An 18510-nucleotide genomic window follows, 5' to 3' on the forward strand; every position below is an offset into this window, starting at 1 on the left:
AGGATCTGTTGCGTAAACAGACGAGTCGATAAGACAATGCCGTCGCGGTGGGTTTGCGAAATGCAGGTGTAGCGATATAGCTCCGCTTTGGCCTCGCAGACTTCCAAGGTTTGCTTGCAGCTCGGTGTTCCCCTCTGGGGAAATAGCGGGACCGAGCGAGCGTGTTAGCGCACCTTGGCGATTAAGCGGCGCTGTCGGAGACTGGTGTCTCCGATGACGTGCACTGGCCTCGTTCTCTCCAATCCACCTGCAGATGCCATAACTTCTTTCCGTATCCTCTACCGTAGTCCACGTCAATGCATTTCATTCACGCTGAGGCTATTCTGCGTTCGGTACCAGCTTTTCTAGACCATCGTTAATGGCTTCCTTGGCTGGCATGCCTCGATCCATGTGCTTCTAGTAGCACACGCCTTCAATGTTACGGATCATTGAGCGGCGAACAAGATGGGCCTGCCACTCAGAGACAATGTAGGCTCTAGCAGTTTTTTTAGAACTATCGCTGTACAAGACCTCAGGGTCATATCAGTATGTTGAGTATGTGCGCAGGTAAGAGGGCAATCAGAATTCAGGTAAGACGATGATGCATTGAACTACTGAGATGCTCTCAGTATAGCAGATTCGGCGGCTACGTCTTGTCCGCAGCGCGCCTGCTCACGCAGTTTCGCCCGCAACCGATCCTCTAAGCGCACAGCAGCAACTGCGACCTGACTGCTAATTGGGCAGTCGTCACACAACGATGTGTGCCTGCGTTCAAGCTTACGTTCACGATGAGCATCTCACCACTATTTCCATCGCTACCGCACCCTGCAATCGCACGTCATGGCCATGATCATTGATGCAATTTCAACACATGGAATACGAGGAGCCATCAGATCTCTGCTCTCGCCACAGAACACGACTAGCGATCGTACCGAAGAACATACTCCACGATACGTATACGCACGCAAGAAATACGAAAGCGGAAGAAAGGGACGGACATGTGTCTATCGGATCGGCGACGAATATACAAACCGTGGCGGACGCAAAGTCAGGCTATACGTCAATGTAGAAGGCGCCAATCTCGACAAAGACGAGCGGCAAAGTTTCACCGGCGTTGAGCATGTTAGGGGCTCCAATATGGGCCGCAGCACGAGGCACAAGAAACACCAAACCCTAACAGCGCCAGATAGAGGGGAAAAAGCAAAGTACAGTTACAGGGGCTAAGTGTCAGACCTTGCGATCTAAGCGATGACGGTTCTGACAGGCGTTCTAAGAGCGATGGCACGGCGCCGTCTAAAGCTAAGGACTTGAGCCCAAGCTCGAATAAAAATTCCGTCGTACTTCGGCCCGTTAATGATCGAAAGCGTTCACGTCGCGAGCCGCACAGTGATCGGCGTGGAGGAGTGGGCGTGGTGGAGCGCCGTCAGTCTTCAAGTCGGACCCTTAGACGGCATAAGGCTAATCGATCCGGGGATCGATTGTCGCGAGAAAGACCTGTACAGAACGAACCAGGAGACTATTGCTCAGGCGCGCTTCCAATTCCACAACATCAACTGGATCGACTGAGCCTGGAAGCAGCGCCAACAGAACCTTTGGGAAATCTGCCGGGAACGACTACTGATTCTGTCGTCTCAGAAGCGCCTGGGAACCCGTTCAGGCAACCAGGCCTGACTTCACAAGAGTCATCAGATCTGGTCTTTGGCACAGGCTGCGAGACGGCATCACGGAGGAAGCTACGAGCGGGTCGCTTAGACGATCGCGTTGCGCAAGACGTGCATGAGATTGTACCACACCCTGTACGCGATCATCCGCTAGGCGATGCCGAACAGAAGACGGAAGCACGTAGACCGTCGCATAGGTCAGATACTGTGAATCTCAAACACTTCCCATCCGGCGTCAGCGATGCGCCGAAGTCACAATCCTTTCCAAAGCAACCCTTACAACAACCTTCCCCCAGCATGTCTGGAATAGTCCATGCTCAGGCCGGTGCGCCATCCTACCGCTTCTTATCAACAGCCACATCTGGTACGCCTCCTTACACGCCAGACAAAGACGAATAGAATCAGAAGTAGGGCGACAGCATAACACGGTGTAAATGTGCTGGTCAAGTAGCATGTGGACTCAGACGGGAAGCTTGCATAGAGAAGAGAAATTGGGGTATTACTCTAACGCCTGTAAACAATGGCAACATGATAGGCAATTCAGTTCAATCCAGGTCCTCAATATCAGCCCCTCATACCCATTGTTCGTCACGGTGTTTTCTGCACCTCTTCGTCCAATTGCTTGTCCAGTGGATCACTCCCGCTATGCTCGTTGATATCGTCGGTTAGATTTTGATATTCCTGTATTGCATCAGCTCAGCCTTGGTTCCGACGACTCTCGCGACTCCTGTGCGGCCGGGGTTAAAATGAACTTTGTGCCCTGACGACAGGATAGTCCGTGTCCTCGATGTCGGGATATGGATTATTTACCAGAAACTGTCCCATTTGCCAGTTCTACAGTCGGTTAGCTCGTTGATGCTCCCAGGCCTGGAAGTTTCCAACATACCAGGCATCCGCCCTCAACATAGTGCCTCCACCCCTCTGAGGACCCTAGGTATACCAAGACCTCCCATGGCAGCTCCTCGCTGTCAAATTCCCAAATCGTCATGTATTGATATACTGACGCCTTGTCCACTTGTTTGTGTGTCTGGTCTTGGATCTTGGATACGTGCTCGAGCTTGAAGACGCGTGTGCGGAGTAATTCAGAGTTCTTGAGCATTCCAGTTATAAACTCCCCTGTGAACCAATCTAAAAATTCGTCATGTAGTCCTGGGGTGGGTTGCCATAGAACTACCATCCACATTTGGACATCGTGGACATCTGGTACAGGGCGTGAGTTGCCATAGTATTTACATGTGTAATGATCTTGGGATACACGTACCGCCGCGCCATTCAGCACCATGCCCTTTGAATTGCTCAGAGTAGACCCGTGTGTCTATTGACGCCTCTTTCGGAAGTTTGTCCAAGGCCGGGCATAGCAGCGCATCCAACTCTTGCGCACTTTGGTGTACGGGTACATCGTAGATGGTCATGAGTTTGCCTTCGATCGGAGCTACCTCTTGGAATGTACCATCTTCCACCTTCTCTGCATGACGGGCTGTGGAGTTGGTTTTTGCAAGGGCAGCAGGAATATGTGTACCCTCGTACCACCGATTCGCGACCGCGACATCTTCGCCTAAGTCCACCCAAGCACAGGCGATCCTTGACATTTTTCCGTTTGCAATTCGTGTTGGTTTCGGTCCTGCGAACGTGATAAGAAGGGATGAATGCAGATGGGTAAGCAAATTGATTGAATAGGGCACGAGGTAGGTTAACGCAGCGGCCAAGCACACTTGGGCACAAGGAGACGAACACCTAGACTCCGCCACAAAAGTTTTGCCCTAGCCCCTAATGCTGATGCTCTTCAGTAAGGAATTACCTCATAGGGACAAGTTGATGCCCTCTCTGCCGAAGGCGTTCCCCCAAGTGGTGCGGTGTCTGACGGCCCGTCTAGGCGCGGCCTGGGACCACGAGTGTCTCCGCAGTGATGCCGGGGAAGTCCGCATTGCCGAAACTCAATCCCACAGCGATTGGCGCAAAGTCCGAAACTTTGTAGTTCACGACCAGATTCTAATTGACGCGATGGAGAATGGGACCGTGAGATCATCGTGCGCTGATAGGTATCGGTCGAAATATCGAACGATTGCTCGAGTCATATGATTAGTTAAGTGCGGCCCAGATATAGGGTTCGTGCGCAGGTAGACCGATGGGCGATCACATGTCAGAAACGGCAGGTTGGGCAGACAGGAATCAGGAAACGTGGCCATCCGATTCGCACGCAATGGCTCACTGATACCAGAAGCATGCTTCGATCTGTTATACAAAGGATCGCTCAAAATACAGGAACGCCGACCAGAAAGTCTTGCAAGAGATGATCGGAAAACCTTGACAAGCCACCAAAGTTTCTTGCGACTAGATCCCGCGTCGTACGCTACATCACGTTTGTTGTAAGGTCCAGACGTTAAAACTAAATGGAATTGTGGGTATTGTCCCACTCGTAGAAACGGCAGTATCCACCATCCCCAGATCTGCCATCTGTTGAGCGCATTACTCTTCATGCTTCTCTTCCAGCATAATACCATCTGCAATGACCATGCGCGCCTAGTTCTCGTGTGAAGTTCATGTCACTCCTTAGGAAATCATGATTGGCCCGTTCATATGCAGGAGCATAGCAGTTGAATTGACGGTTATCTAAGTGGTATATGCGATAGTGGTGTCGAAGGTCGGTCGTGCGTGAGTGTTTCTTGTTGCAGTCGTGGTGTTGGCAGATGTAAACCTTTTAGGTCCCGATGTGATGAGGAATCTCCGTCGACTTGATCTGAGCATCATGATAAAACTTGCAGTGCAGTTTCCGTTGTACGCTTGGGTGGGAGACCAGATACGATACCTACCTAACAATAGCGTGGTGTCCTTTCACCACTTTGGTGTGTGTACCTAAGTTGGAACTCTCGTTGTACGGGCTCGATGCAGAACGTCAGTTGGCAGGGTGTGGGCATTTTGTTAGGGGACCTTAACCACAAGCATATTGCGAGCGACGATGATGCGACAGAAGAACGATGGTGTTGGTGATGGCGCTGATGGGCTTAGAGCAACGCGAGGGGGAAAGTGGGGCAGCGCATTCAACCCATACCGCATCATGGCTCTTCCTTTTATAGTTTCCTGCAGGCGAGGTCCGGCCCAACCAACACCACCAACTTGTGTCGTTCCTCGCCACAGCGCAGGTACACCCAGAGTGTGTTGCCAAGGCCCTGGAACTGGCATTTTGGTAATTATCTCGATCGAATCGCCCCTTAGAACTTCGCAGCAGTACACAATGTTCGACGTTCAATATTCCGAACCTTGGTGTGAACAGCAACACAGGGATTGCGCTTCTGGCGCACGTCACGACTCGACAACTGTCGCTACCTAGCGAGTCTCAACACTGCTATGAGCGGTTCCTCCTCTTCTGCTCCGGCAGTCTGTTCTGTGCTCAATACTCCGCTGGAGCTGCCCTGCCTACTGGTTCTCAGGGGATCTGGTGGGAACAATGTTTCTGCCGCTGCTGAACCCAATGTAGTAACTTTGGTCTATGCAAGAGAGGGATAGACTTCACCTTTACTACATGGAACACGCCCTTTCCTGACATTCAGGCCTGATCCATTGTACTGGGACGATGGATCTCAACGGAGCATATGCCCTTTGTTCCGTTGTGTTGGAGTGGGCGGAGAAGCGCGGGAAACACCAAGGGCGGCCCTTCACTGACTACTGCAGACAAGTTGGTCAGGCGTGTGATCTTCCAACTTTCACCTACATTTCGTCGTTTATCAAGGTACTATAAAAGCAGTGCTTAACAGCATGGATTCAACGACCGCGCCTTGTACTCACCCGAGTCCCCTCTCAAGATGCTACGCAGAGTTCAATTGGCAGCGAGCGGCCTGATGGCCTGCTTCGCTACTGCATTGCCCTCCTCAAACTCATCCAGTGGAGCTCTCGAGCTCTTCGAGTCTTCATTGAGTGATCTCGCGGAAGTCTACTACCCAGGCTCGGATGAATTTGCCAATGCTACCGTACGATGGGGCGCAGGGCAAACTCCACACTACGATATGATCGTGAAGGTCGCAACGGAGGAAGATGTACAAGAGGCTGTGAGTACATGCCTACTCCAATACCCGTGCGCCTCAGCTAATTAGAGGACAGATCTTGTACGCCAATGTCAACAACAAGCCATTTCACGCCATTTCGGGCGCTCACGCGACGACGACCTACCTCAACAACATCACCAATGCTGTTGGTATCTATCTGCGGGGTATGAACGACATCTTTATCGCCGATGACGGAGACACTGCTCTCATTCAGGGTGGCATCCTCAATGGCGATGTCATTGACTTTCTCTGGGCCCGTGACAAGCAAACGATGACAACAGCCTGTGCTTGCGTTGGCTACATCTCTCCCATACTAGGTGGCGGCCATGGCTGGAACCAAGGCCGCTACGGCCTGGCATCTGATCAGCTCGTTTCGGCGCGCATGGTTCTCGCAAACGGCACCGCCATCACTGTCAACGAGAGCAACCCGGACCTGTTTTGGGCGATACGCGGTGCTGGTCATAATTTTGGCATCGTCACTCAGGCTGAGATCAAGATCTATGACAAGAAGCCAGATGTGGATCAGTGGGCCGTCAGCGGCTACTTTTATACACACGATAGGATGGAGGATGTTGTAGCAGTGGCAAACAGCTGGATGACGATGGCCAACAGATCAGTAAGCCTAGAGCATTACGTCGTGTTCTCTTTCGACCCTGAGGTAGACCCGGTAAATGTGAGTATACGTCCCTTGCTCTGCTTATACACCACAACTAATGTCACTAGCCCATCGTCATCATCTGGGTGATCTACCAAGGCGCAGATACCGTCCCAACGCAATACACCGACCCTCTTGTCGCACTTTCACCCATCTCTACCGACTCCGGCGTGACCGATCTCGCCGGTGTGAGCAAGTACACAGGCGCTGACCGCGACGGTCCATCCTGCACCAAAGGCTACACCCGCTCCCTAGTCCCAGTGTCAGCAGACACATACGACAATCCTTCTCTCCGTAAAGTCCTCGACATAATGACATCCTTCCCTCCAGAATTCCGCAGTTCAGCCGTCCTATTAGAAAGCTATTCTACCAATCGCGTTGGCCAGATACCTAGCGATAGCACAGCATACCCGGACCGAGATGGCCAGCTGTTGTTCTCGCCCTTTATGACATACGAGAAGAATGCTAGTTTGGATGCAGCAGCATGGGGTTTCGCGGGTGAGATACGCGATGCTTTGATCGAGGGGACAAACAAAACATACGAAGCTTACATCAATTACGCGAGGGGAGATGAGACGACGGAGGAGCTGTATGGGAATGAAGCGTGGAGACTGGAGAAGTTGAGAAGGCTGAAAAAGGAGTATGACCCTTTTGGCCAGTTCAACTTCTTTGCTCCGATTCTGTGAGCGACTTTGTTCAACCGCGGATGCCCGCGTTGGTCACCAAAGTAGTATAGCCTGTCCCCCAACAAAGATATTACACGTAGACGGTTAATTGCGCGTACTCAACTTGAGGTCTGCGCTTATTCAGGTGCTTACTGATGGCTCGTCTAGCCGCATCTGCACAATACAGCCAATCTAGTCTGATCGCTTCCATGCTGCCGTATGACTCCGCACCCACCCAGTGCCCAACTATTGGACTGCGCAGCACTCGAGGATCGATAGTGGCTGCCTTAGATGGCTCGTGGTGGCTGATGCATCCGGACGTGCGACGCGTGGACATGTTACAAGTAGATATAGAGAGAGCCCTAGACATCTGTAGTGGTATGCTGCGCTAGCACGCCATCCTTTCGAGTTCACTCATGCGATCGCAAAGATGTTCGGACAGCCGCTTGGATCTACACCATCAGGCGAAGACGACCGGATTTCACTTATGGACCCTTTGTTCACATTCAAGGCATTTGCAGATGAACAGAACCCATTCGACGCAATGACCGGAGCAATTACGACTGGTGAAGAGGTGTTTTCGGACGAGGCTATATCTCCCTCGAGTGTGTGGTCGGATTTGAGTCGTCCAAGCAGCAGCCCATCCTCGGCACCAAGGACACAGCTGCCAAACGCCAGCTTACCAGTTCGCCGCCCATTGCTACCGTCGCACACATTCCCAACATATCGGTCTGAACGGCGTTCGGCAGGTCAGGAGTCGCAGGAAGCGAAGGAAGCAATACTTCAGCTTGCGCCGATAGAAGACCCAGCGAAGACGTTCAGGCTGGGGGCGCCTTTGATATACACCACCGGGACGCGCAACATTCCACGATACCAATTGCAGCGACAATTTGATCTTGACGGATCTGTGTCCAAATTGCATATTCGCGCAGTTCCTCTACGCGAGACTCGGTCCCTTTCGGTACCGGGTACCCACGTACGACGAGATCGGAGAATCCGCTATAATGAGGAAGAAACGCTTTACAGCATGGATCTCTTTGAAATGCGCGGTCAAAAGGCTGGAACGCTCCCTGGTAGCATCCAGATGACTTCTGGAAAGTCACTTTGGGGCGGCGAGTGGACGCGTTTCTGGCATGTTACCAAGTGCAAGGCTCAACACCATGTTTGCGATTACAGAGGGGAGTGTGAGCCGGAGAAACACGTTCTGTATTGTGTCAAGAAAGGTGTGTGGGAGGATGCCGAGGGTGTAGTTGTTGCGCACGAAGAGAAGGAGGGGCTGGGAGCATGGTGGGCCAATCGACTGCTTGCGGAGAAAAGACTTGTATCGAATGGAGCAGGACGTGTTCTGGAGATGACGGAAGAAACTGAGAAAGTTGGAAAGAAACGCGACTTGGTCATGGCGTGCTGGGTGATGAAGCTGTGGATAGCGGAACAACTTCGGTGGGAGTGAGATTGAGAGTTGTAGCGAGACGCCGAAACTAGCGCAGGAGGTGTAGAGTGGGACTAAAACAGCAATCCGTAACCTCTGTAGACTGTCTCTGCTATTGGGTGCAACCTCGTGATGGCAGCATAAGCGCGAAGTGTTGCCGATGAAGATGGAGGGAATATGTTGCATCGTGTGGTACGTACCTGAGTAGGCATGGAATGCTGCGTGGACCCTGGCGGCATGTTTAAGGCTGTCAATACCCTGCATGCCACGATACTTGCGACTTGAGAGCTCTTCGTCTTGTTTCTCCCAAAAGCAATCACGTGCGACAGCAACGAAGATGGAATACGGAGTCGCGCAGATCAGGCGTGCGGATAGCGTGTCCTTCGGCGCGCCTGCCAGACCGAGCGCCACAGCCAAGGGGCGAGGCGCCACCGCCTCAATCCGCTCACGATTGCTAGCATCGTTACTCAGAGGGGCATTTGCGACTCGGGCACTTTTGAACTCCATGGCCCGGTTGTTTCTGTCTTGATGCCATCGTGTATTTCAATGCTCTGAACCACCCCCGGCCATCTTCCCAGCTGTACCCCGGGCGTTTGAAGCCCCCGTCGCCGCAATGCCGCTCGTCACCCCCTCACGCCTCGCCATCATCGTCGTCTCCTTTTCGCTCATAACTTTCTTCTGGACCTTCGGCCTGCCGCACCAAGTCCCTCAGCCCTCGATACCTGCCATCGACCACTATGACCACAAGAACGTGCATACCGACCCGATAATACCGCCGCCCGTCATCGAGACGCCGCACGCGACATCACCAAGCCCAGTAGCACATGGAAATCCACCCACCGAAACAGACGACCACAGATGGGACGACAAGGGAGCACAGAGTGGCAAGGGACAGGCGGAACCACCCGCGCCTACCGCGACGGGCATTGTGGATTACGAGAAAGACGGCGGACGATGGGAGGACAAGGAAAAGTCAAAGGGCGGTGATAAGCCGCAGGACAAGGCCGATGCAAGCGCAGTCGTGGCCCCTACAACACTAGCCACTGAGGTTGTGCCCGCTTCCCAGAGCGCGGATGCGGCCAATGCAAGTGTTGCGCCTGCAAAGCCCGTCGAAGCCGTTCCTACACAAGTCGTCGAGAAGTTCTGCAGCGATGCCGACGGAGCCAAGGACGTCATGATCGTACTCAAGACGTCCAAAGCCGAAATCGAAAAGCTCAGCGGCCACCTTAGCAACCTCCTATCCTGCGTCCCTACCTTTGCCATCTTCAGCGACCATGCCGGAGAGTTCCAAGGACACAAGATACACGATGCGCTTGATTCAATCAGCCATGACATCAAATTCAAGAACAACGAGTTCAAGGAATACCAGCTCATGCATGCTGATGCGGAGCACAAGCTGGACGCGAAGAAGACGACGGAGCTGGACAAGTGGAAGTTCCTGCCTATGGTGTACAAGGCCTACCACATGAACCCCAGCGCCAAGTTCTTCATCTTCCTCGAAGCCGACACGAGCCTGAGCTGGACAAACGTACTGCAGTGGCTCAACAGGCTCGACTACCGGATACCCTACTACAGCGGCGCTCCTTACTATATTGCTGGCACACAGGTAGCGCAACGCGGAGCGGGTATCATGTTGTCTCAGGGCGCTCTACGACGATACGCCAAATCCTACGACGAACTTTACCAGACGAAATGGGAAAAGGACACAAGCACAGAATGCTGCGGCGACCTGATGCTGGCAAAGGCCCTTGCAGACGCACATGTGGAATTCTACGCTTCTTGGCCTCTCCTCCAGAGCGAGCAGCCAACTACATTGGATTACACCAGGAAGCACTGGTGCGCTCCTGCAGTGTCGTGGCATCATATTGGCGGCAACGACCTGACCAAGCAATGGGATATCGAGAAGAAGTGGACTGCCGCCAACGGCTGGAAGAAGCCATATCTGTACCGCGACGCCTACCACGAGTCGGTCGAACCACACATCGAAGCGCAGAAAGCGGGCTGGGACAACCTGAGCCAAGACGCGAAGATTGTTGCGCCACAAGGCCGGCAGAAACAGATGAAAGAGGATGCTGAGAAGAAGAAAACGGAGGGCCAAGAGCACGATCTGGGGGAACCAGAGGACAAACCCAAGGATGACGCTAAACCCCAGGGAGAGGAGAAGAAGGAACCAGAGAAAATCAAGGTCGACAGCACACCACCACCAGACGCGCGCATCTACCAAGAAGCCGGCTCTGGCTCTAAATCCAAACGCGAAGAGAAGAAGGGTGATAAGAAGGGTGACAAGAAGGAAGACAAGGACAAGAAACCAGAACTGCCCAACTGGGATAAGCTCGCCGAGAAATACCCCGACGCAGCGGACAGCTCTGCGCGCTGCCAGAATGTCTGCCAGCAGGTCGAGGACTGCTTACAATGGCGGTACACGACCAATGGAGATGGCGAGTGTCATCTCAGCAAGGTCGTTCGGTTGGGTGGGGAAGTTGGTGATGGAAAGTGGACGAGTGGATGGTTGGTTGATAGGATTAAGGAGGTTACTAAGGCGTGGGAGTGTAAGGAGGTTAAGTGGAGGTTTTATCAGTGAGTGGGATTGAGTGTTGAAGGGATTAGATTTGGATAGAGGGATTGGTGTTGTGGTGTTTGTGTTGCGAGATTGAGAAGAAGGCTTTTTGTATAGCGCGAAGCTGGCGAGATTGCTAGAAGTGGTGGAAATGGTTGTATATACCCTTTTTGTTGTAATGTATATGTTCATTGTATGGGACATGGAATGCGAGAAGAGGTATACGTGAGAAGTCGGTTCGGTCTTCTAAACCACGGCTCTGGTCTCTCGCTACCATCTAACTCATGAGTGGGCCTTTTCTAGATATCTTGTTCGCTACATATCACTTGTAGCATATACCAGACTCTCCATCCTTGTTTCTACTAGAACTCCAGTCACAAAGCGCGCTTTCACTCTTGCAGAAAAACCCACACCCATTCACCACACTATCTGTAACATCTGCATTGCACACATGGCCTTGCGCTATCTGATAAGGTACAACGCACCCGTCTTAACACCGTACCGTCTACTCATCAAAGTTTAGTATGATCAAGACTCGTAGAAAAATGCCACTGGCTCATCTCTTTAATCGATCGCTGATGCGATGCCTCCAAAGACAACTTCCTCCTCCTAAAGGCCCAATACTCCTTGCCATCGCATGCTGCTGGGCGCAATACAACTTGGACATGGCACGTATGAAGAAGAGACCAGGCAAGTGCGAGGTTTTGTTGGAGAAAGTGTAGATAGAGTGCTAGGCAGAAGTCCACATTCAGTTACATCTCCAGGTCTTAGCCAAGCTAGTATCGCTTTTAAATGACCATGAAGTCGTATATATATCCATGATGCATCTATAGCATTTCATGCACCCCATTATTGTCACACTCCCACGCTTGACCTGGAACGGCAGGCGCAATACGCCTTCTTGGCTACCTACTTCCCATTTGCCGGTCGCTTGTACGATAACAGGTCCATCTATGTACGCCTTGCATTGCCTTGAACAACACAAGGACGCTGAGTTCCGTAGTCAAGATTCACTACCCGTTTACATCCCGAACATTCACCTTTCACAAAGTATGGAGCCTGATGCCATCTCCCAACTCAAAGCGCTACTGGGCGCAGCCCCCGATCTTCGTTCGCAACTAAGCAACGCCGAACGCCTCCAACTTAGCGGGTTGGCCGAAGCACTTAGGAATGAGCTGGAGAGGCCAGATGAAGCCGTGTTCAGGGTGACTTTCAATGAGGTTAGTTGATTGCGTCATGCCGCTCCTTCCAGACCCGCGGGGTTGTACTGTCTATGACACGTGACGAGCGCTAATAGCTAGGGTAACCAGCCTGGACATTATTTGGCTATTCGATTAGGCATACAATGGGGTGTTTTTGACGCACTGGGTGATGATGGTGAGGAGGGCAAGTCGAGTGTGCAGCTGGCGGAGAGTGCTGGGGCGGATGTGCGGTTAGTTGGTAAGTATGCTTCATCGCGAACGTGTTGGAAAATCGTCCAGTTTTGTATCATCGATGCTCTGGAGTGATACTGATGACAGGCTTCCAGCTCGCTTCTTGCGGCATCTAGCAGCAAACGGCACAATCCGTGAAGTCGATCTCGATACCTACGCAAGCACCCGATTCTCAGCTTCTTTGAGGCAAAAGTCTTTCAAAGATGCTGTGCATTTCATGTAAGACTTCAATCAGCTCAGATGAGTGCACTGCTAACACCGCACCCGCAAAAGGTATGACGACTTCTACAACGTAGGCTGGAAAGTACCCTCCTTCCTCGATTCGATTTCTCACCGCAACCCCGCCGATATCAACAACGGCCCCTTCCAACACGCACATGGTTTCTCCGATAAGTCACTGTACACGTACTTTGACGAAGACCCAGCGATGGGAGCGCGTTTCGGCGGTATGATCCAGATGTACAACGCCGGGAAACCGTTCTTTTGGGAGAGCAATTATTATCCTTTCAAGGAGCACTTGGTGACTGGAGGGCCCAAATCTGATGACGATGTGTTGCTTGTAGACATTGGAGGCGGGGACGCTGGAGATTTGGGCCTGTTGCGGAAAGCGCTGGGAAAGGAAGTCAAGGGTCGGCTTGTTCTGCAGGAGTTGAAACATATTGTTGATCGGAGCAAGGAAGACGGCTTTGAAGCGCAGGTGGGTGATTGGAATGAAGTTCAACCCATCAAAGGTACGTCCCCGGGTCCATGTTGTGTTGTCGATGATACTAAAACGTGTCTTGTAGGAGCGAGAGCCTATATGCTCCAACACGTCCTCCACGACTTTAGCAGCGACGATGAATGCCGTCGCATTCTTCGCAATATTGTTCCTGCTATGAAGCCCGGTTACTCCAAGCTCCTCATCAAAGACCTTCTCATACCTGATCGGAATGCGCCGTGGGCTTTCACGGCTCTGGATGTCAACGTCATGCAATCACTCTCTGGTCAAGAGCGGACTGAATCGCAATTTCGCGAGCTGCTTGAGTCTGTTGGGCTGAAGATTGAGGGAATCTGGGGTCACAAGAATGCGCTAGATGTTGTTATCGAAGCCTGCCTGCCTTAGGGGAAGAATCTTACGCTTTTCACAGGACATTCCACACATGACGAGATGACTCCTCGTATAGACGCAAACTTAGTCTCGAAGGAAACTATTTGCCAAGACGGACAACTTGGAAGCGAGGCTCAAGGGAAGAAGGTAATGATGATGCGGGAAGGCTCGAAGACACGCACTGTGTAGCAAAGAACCAGTAGGTAGAAATGTTACACATGCCCTTTGGTAATGTGCAAGTTTGCAAATAGAATCTAGATGATACCTTTGCGTTGAGACACTCTCGAGAAGAGCATGTCTCAATAGTAAGGCCGGTACAGGGTGTATGCATCTCTCTCACTGTTTAACCACTCGTACTTGCAGACCCCTCCCTAGACGAATGAATCATAATCGATGGCTCCGCGATCGTCTCCCAGAAGCTAATGTCGCTTTCACGCCCTAGAGTACTCATGTCTCGAAATACTCTTCCGCTACAAAGGGCTCTTCACGTCGCTGATCAAGCGATAGAAGAGATTCCTCGAAGAACCTGTCCTGAAAAGATTTGCAGCGATTAATCCTGGGGATCCAAAGCTGTACGTCATCTTGATCAACAATGGACGCATCACCCCAGTTCCGAACGACCAAGTTTTCCACTGCACTCTCCAAGGCACTACGCCGGGTCAAGCCTGAGACGAAGTCGTACAAGGCCGGCATAAGCTGTGGCATCTCGAACGGACGGGTGAGAGCGGCGAAGAGGCGCGTCATAGCATGGTTCCGGAACCTGGGCACTCCGAGCTCTTCACCTAGAAACCAAGCCAGTATTGCAGCCTTGACTGCCCAGTCCATGGTCTTGTACTTTTTGCGATCGAAGTCCATCTTTAGATCCGGGGCGTCGTCGGTGACGTCTAGCGAGACAACAGAGCCACGCAATTCTGTGTACTGTCCCGTGTAAAGCCACTGTACAAACAAGTCAAGTACATCAAGACAGTGTATCTCAGGTAGCCAGATCTCCGCTAGAGGTTTGCCTGCTTTTGACAATCGCCGCACATCCTGGTCGCAGACTGAACGCAGTAACTCATAGGGTATATGACGAAAACCGCGACTGCAATCACGAGGAGCCAGACGCACTTTGATCGTTTGGAGATCGCGGGCGCTGTCACATGTGGTTAGTAAGTGCTTAAAAGGGACCAACGAAGCCACTTACAAAGCAATGAGATGCTTTCCCTGCGGGCAAAGGCTGAGCGCAAGTGGTTCATCTGCTGGTGCCGACATCTCGCGGTGAGTTCTTTTGAGTGTTAAGCGCATATCCGACTCAAAATTTTGATCAGTTGTAGATGTCGGAGCGACAGTGTGTGGGAAGTGATCCAAGGATGGAAACCTTTGAGTATTGGAGCACTGAAAGTCCTGTCTCTCTCACTCCCTAGTCGGGATGTACTTTGAATCACCTTGTAAACGCGGTTTGATTACCTCACCTTCACCTGACATGCCGCCAGATACCTATGTAGCATCTGCCCAGGTCTCGACCTGCGAGTAAAACTCGCTTTCTAAGTTCGTCGCATTTCCCATCTTTGTAACTAGCGGTCGATATCTGGTAACTGAGGATGCGGTTGGACGTCCAACGTGATCTTTTCACCGGTCGTTGAAGACAGCTGTGCTATCTCTTCTGGGGGAGGGATTTCAGATGTTTTGCGAGACTCATACAGTGTTAATAGTACCCTCATTTGCGCATATGCGAGACGACGACAGAAAAGCTGCTCGTAAATTTATGCCGATGGTTGTAGAGGTGTCGCGAGGCAGAACCGTCAGGTCGCGCATCCGCCCAAAACGCGCCAAGACCCCAACACATGACAGCGCGCACCCTCCTACTCCATCCAAACTCACAAGAATACAAACCTCATTTCCTCGTCCCGAAATCAAATTTTACAAAAACAAGCTTCTCCCAACAGTCGCGTCACGGTCGTAATCAATCAATCCAGCTGTCGTTTCAAGCCCAGCCTCACCGCCGAAAGAGTCGGTATCCCAGCCACGCCAGCCCCTCCACCTATGGACGCGACCCAACCACCCTGCTGGTGCACGCACCCCGCCACGTCTGTACAAAAGTTGCTGCATGCCACATGCAGTGGGCACTACTACTTGGCCTGCAGATTTCTTCGCTGATATTATTAACTTGATTATCCCTCACCTCCTACATCAAACTCGACACTCTATCATACGATTCTTCGTTGTTGACATTGTTGTTGTTCAAGTTTACCACCACCATCCTTGACATTGGCTTGCTTCCGGGATATCACTTACGACACCACTACTGAAGGTTGCTTGGACGATAGATAAGCTTGGACCGACCGACACGACTGCGTTAAACAAGATCCATCTTTTTGCGCCGAAGATACAGTGCGCATACAATTTTTCATCCTCACCTCTTGACACTGGACTGACTTTTGATACAGAAACATCTTGAGCACTATCGCATCGCATCACACTACCTCTACTTCGACTACGAGCAACTACGAGACCCCCTCGTAGCCACCACAACAAACCGCAATCATGCAGCGCAACATTGTCATCTTCCTCATCATCCTTATCCTCTTCATTCTCATCGCTGCTATCGCCTACCTCATCTACTACCTGCAAACCCGCATGGCCGTCGGCGGAACCGCATCGTCTGTCTCTGACATGACTGAGAATGCGTAGACGACGATACTACAATACAACGACATGATACAATAAAAAGGAAGAGGAAAACAGACATTTAACGACGATACGAAGATGGTATAACATATGGGACGATCTCAGATTTGGGGATTGAACACTGCATTGCATTGGCGTTCGTGGGACTGCATGGATATGCAAGCTGCAACAGGAGTTTGGGACTGATTGATTGATTGGGCAAGAAAAGTGACGAGACACTTGAGAAGTTGTTGAAACGAGGATAATGCGATTGGAGCAGCCATGTTGATTCGGACTGGGCTTTTGGGATACCCGCAACGTTATTACGTTACTTATATGTATATATGTTCGCGCATGCATGGAATTGAACGACTTGATTATTCAACACAACTAGAATGGCGTTTCTCAAGATGACTTTGATTGTGAGTCTGTAGTTTCGCCCGCGTACCTGGGAATAGAATCGCAAGTCATTTGGGTCTGGCAGAGTTATACTTGGACGTCCTGCATGATTTGAAAAGTGCTGTTGACATGCTGGTTTTGTTGTATGGAGACTAGCACATCGTAGATCCACAGGTAATAACATCCTCATGGACAAGGAAGCATCATCTGTCACGCACCAAGTGGTCGCACTTCCTATCTCGAATGTGTAAAACTTTGTAATTTCTGATGGTGATGGATAGAAAGGACAAAGATAGAATCGCTTCGAAGAATCAATGGAACGCCCTGTTTCCCTTGTCCGAAGAACTCCGAACCTATCCAAAGAAACCCCATATGATATAGTTGACGCATATACACCACACCCGCTTAAATGGAATCAGAGTCCTTCTGAGACTCTAGACAGACCGGTGGAAAAATGTAGGGCGGAGACGTGACGGGCAAAGACAAAACTCTTCCGCTTGTGGTGTCAACCGAGACACGGCACGTGGTTTGGGTAATGTCAGTTCGATGCCAACCGAATTTGCAGGTAACTGAAGATGAAAACTGTTACAGAGGCGTCAATGGGGACACCGAGGGTGATTTAAAATCCTGCGGAAACAGCGAAGAGGGTGGCGTTGCTGGAGGGAATAGCGGTGTCGGGCGCATGTTCTCGATCGAAGTGGCGGGCGCGGAGTCTGTTCGAACTCGACTGGTATGCAACGTTTTTGATGGCGAGATCGGTTGCGTATACTATTCGACTTGGAGCGAATTAGTGGCCTGCCATTACGGTATCCTTGCTTTCTTCACCATCGTCGCCGTTCAGAGGCTCATCGACGTTCTCGGTAAAGACCAGATGACTCTCATAGTATCCAAGCATCTGTGACTTATTAATAGCAGTACAGTTGCGGTAGTCGTGGGAACGCACCTTTTGCGGACACTTTTGGTAGACGTGTTTGAGAGGATGTTGTGTCTTTTGCCCGTTGTTCCACACGAGGTATGCGAACTTTTCGAGCTCGCCTGTCTTTGGGTTCTTCGTTTGCTCCACTGTGTCGATCCAGCTGACGTCGTGTTCCCACGAGCCTGGTGGTGGGCTCCATTGCGCCACTCTCTTCTCCACCTTGTCTGCCTTTGCGCGCTTGGTGCTCGATGCTGCGGTGCCTGAGTCTGATTTTGTGCCTGCAAGCGATGGTCGACCCTTGCGCTTCTGGCCCTTGGGCTCTGGGCGGCCTCCGATACTCTGGAAGTATTCCTTTATTACGTCGACGGCTCCCTCCATGTTTTCCTCCGACTCCCATGTCCGCTCCTTGGGGTCGTCGTAGCCTTCCCACTTGACGTCGAATTGGAGAAGGCCCTGCTACTGTCAGTGCTTGCGGGCGGTGGAGAGGGTGTTTGTACACACTTTGTTGAATCGGTGGTTGAAGATGGCTTCAACGACATATCTGGCGCTTTGTCAGCGTGATGCGGTCCTTGGGTCCACGACTATGCGCATACTCGTCTTCTCCAACCTCACTGTCATCCTCGTCGTCTTCTATGGGCTCGGCCTTTACTGGTTGCTGTGCCTTTGCCTTTGTGGTTGCTTGCGCGGGGACATCTTCGCCGTCCGAGGACTCGTGGTCGCTGAGAGCAGCTGCGCGAGTTAGCTACCGTATGGTGGGCATGTTACGCGTAGGGTGAATGCGTGGGGATGCGGGCGCGACTCACGAGGCATCTTGAATCGCCGTCGCTAGTAATGGCGAGGGGACAGGTGGGATGTGTCAAGCTTGTTGGAGCTGGAGGCGATTCGGATAGGCGCAATTGCATGTGCGCGATACGTGAGCAGCGAGTATGGTGGCAGCTTGGGGCAGCAAGCGTCAGAGCCATGCGCAGGGTTGAGGCTGGCGACGGAAGGCGCGTTCGCGACTCGCGGCCGTGCACCGACATGCCAAGCCCTTCTGGGGAAAT

The 18510-nt window shown here is 51.8% G+C and overlaps 5 protein-coding genes across 5 annotated transcripts; 3 read left to right on the top strand and 2 right to left on the bottom strand.

The window, feature by feature from the left end:
* Window positions 1-262: 262 nt before the first annotated feature.
* Window positions 263-3648, bottom strand: ACET3X_001549 (uncharacterized protein). Its single transcript, XM_069446852.1, has 4 exons — window positions 2902-3648; window positions 2527-2840; window positions 2451-2474; window positions 263-2321 (listed from the first exon to the last, which is right to left on the bottom strand). Exons 1-4 carry the CDS (start codon window positions 3227-3229, stop codon window positions 2229-2231), a joined length of 759 nt encoding a protein of 252 aa, XP_069311791.1. The 5' UTR covers window positions 3230-3648; the 3' UTR covers window positions 263-2228.
* Window positions 3649-5440: 1792 nt separating this feature from the next.
* On the top strand, window positions 5441-7021 carry ACET3X_001550 (uncharacterized protein; the record flags this gene model as incomplete). Its single annotated transcript, XM_069446854.1, has 3 exons — window positions 5441-5683; window positions 5736-6353; window positions 6404-7021. The coding sequence occupies 3 exons, from the start codon at window positions 5441-5443 to the stop codon at window positions 7019-7021; spliced, it is 1479 nt and encodes a 492-aa protein (XP_069311792.1).
* Window positions 7022-8875: 1854 nt separating this feature from the next.
* On the top strand, window positions 8876-11326 carry ACET3X_001551 (uncharacterized protein). Its single transcript, XM_069446855.1, has one exon. The coding sequence runs from the start codon at window positions 9043-9045 to the stop codon at window positions 11008-11010; it is 1968 nt and encodes a 655-aa protein (XP_069311793.1). The 5' UTR covers window positions 8876-9042; the 3' UTR covers window positions 11011-11326.
* Window positions 11327-12038: 712 nt separating this feature from the next.
* Window positions 12039-13521, top strand: ACET3X_001552 (uncharacterized protein; the record flags this gene model as incomplete). Its single annotated transcript, XM_069446856.1, has 5 exons — window positions 12039-12206; window positions 12297-12426; window positions 12515-12638; window positions 12693-13150; window positions 13205-13521. The coding sequence occupies 5 exons, from the start codon at window positions 12039-12041 to the stop codon at window positions 13519-13521; spliced, it is 1197 nt and encodes a 398-aa protein (XP_069311794.1).
* Window positions 13522-16825: 3304 nt separating this feature from the next.
* Window positions 16826-18420, bottom strand: ACET3X_001553 (uncharacterized protein). The gene is made up of 6 exons (XM_069446857.1): window positions 18271-18420; window positions 18061-18196; window positions 17969-18008; window positions 17495-17920; window positions 17377-17446; window positions 16826-17327 (listed from the first exon to the last, which is right to left on the bottom strand). Exons 1-6 carry the CDS (start codon window positions 18275-18277, stop codon window positions 17320-17322), a joined length of 687 nt encoding a protein of 228 aa, XP_069311795.1. The 5' UTR covers window positions 18278-18420; the 3' UTR covers window positions 16826-17319.
* Between the last annotated feature and the right edge of the window lie 90 nt (window positions 18421-18510).

Source organism: Alternaria dauci, chromosome 1 (genome assembly GCF_042100115.1).
Source record: "Alternaria dauci strain A2016 chromosome 1, whole genome shotgun sequence".
Classification (NCBI taxonomy): Eukaryota; Fungi; Ascomycota; class Dothideomycetes; order Pleosporales; family Pleosporaceae; genus Alternaria; species Alternaria dauci.

Excerpts from the sequence above, each read along its gene's own strand:
- ACET3X_001551 (XM_069446855.1), top strand. The coding sequence starts at position 9,043 with ATGCCGCTCGTCACCCCCTCACGCCTCGCCATCATCGTCGTCTCCTTT.
- ACET3X_001553 (XM_069446857.1), bottom strand. Across the intron at positions 18,009-18,060 it reads AGTGAGGTTGGAGAAGACGA|ATATGTCGTTGAAGCCATCT; the intron begins GTATGCGCATAG and ends ACAAAGCGCCAG. Across the intron at positions 17,447-17,494 it reads ACCAAAAGTGTCCGCAAAAG|ATGCTTGGATACTATGAGAG; the intron begins GTGCGTTCCCAC and ends AATAAGTCACAG.
- ACET3X_001549 (XM_069446852.1), bottom strand. The coding sequence starts at position 3,229 with ATGTCAAGGATCGCCTGTGCTTGGGTGGACTTAGGCGAAGATGTCGCG. Across the intron at positions 2,841-2,901 it reads TGGTGCTGAATGGCGCGGCG|ATGTCCACGATGTCCAAATG; the intron begins GTACGTGTATCC and ends GCCCTGTACCAG. Across the intron at positions 2,322-2,450 it reads GGCAAATGGGACAGTTTCTG|GAATATCAAAATCTAACCGA; the intron begins GTAAATAATCCA and ends GATGCAATACAG.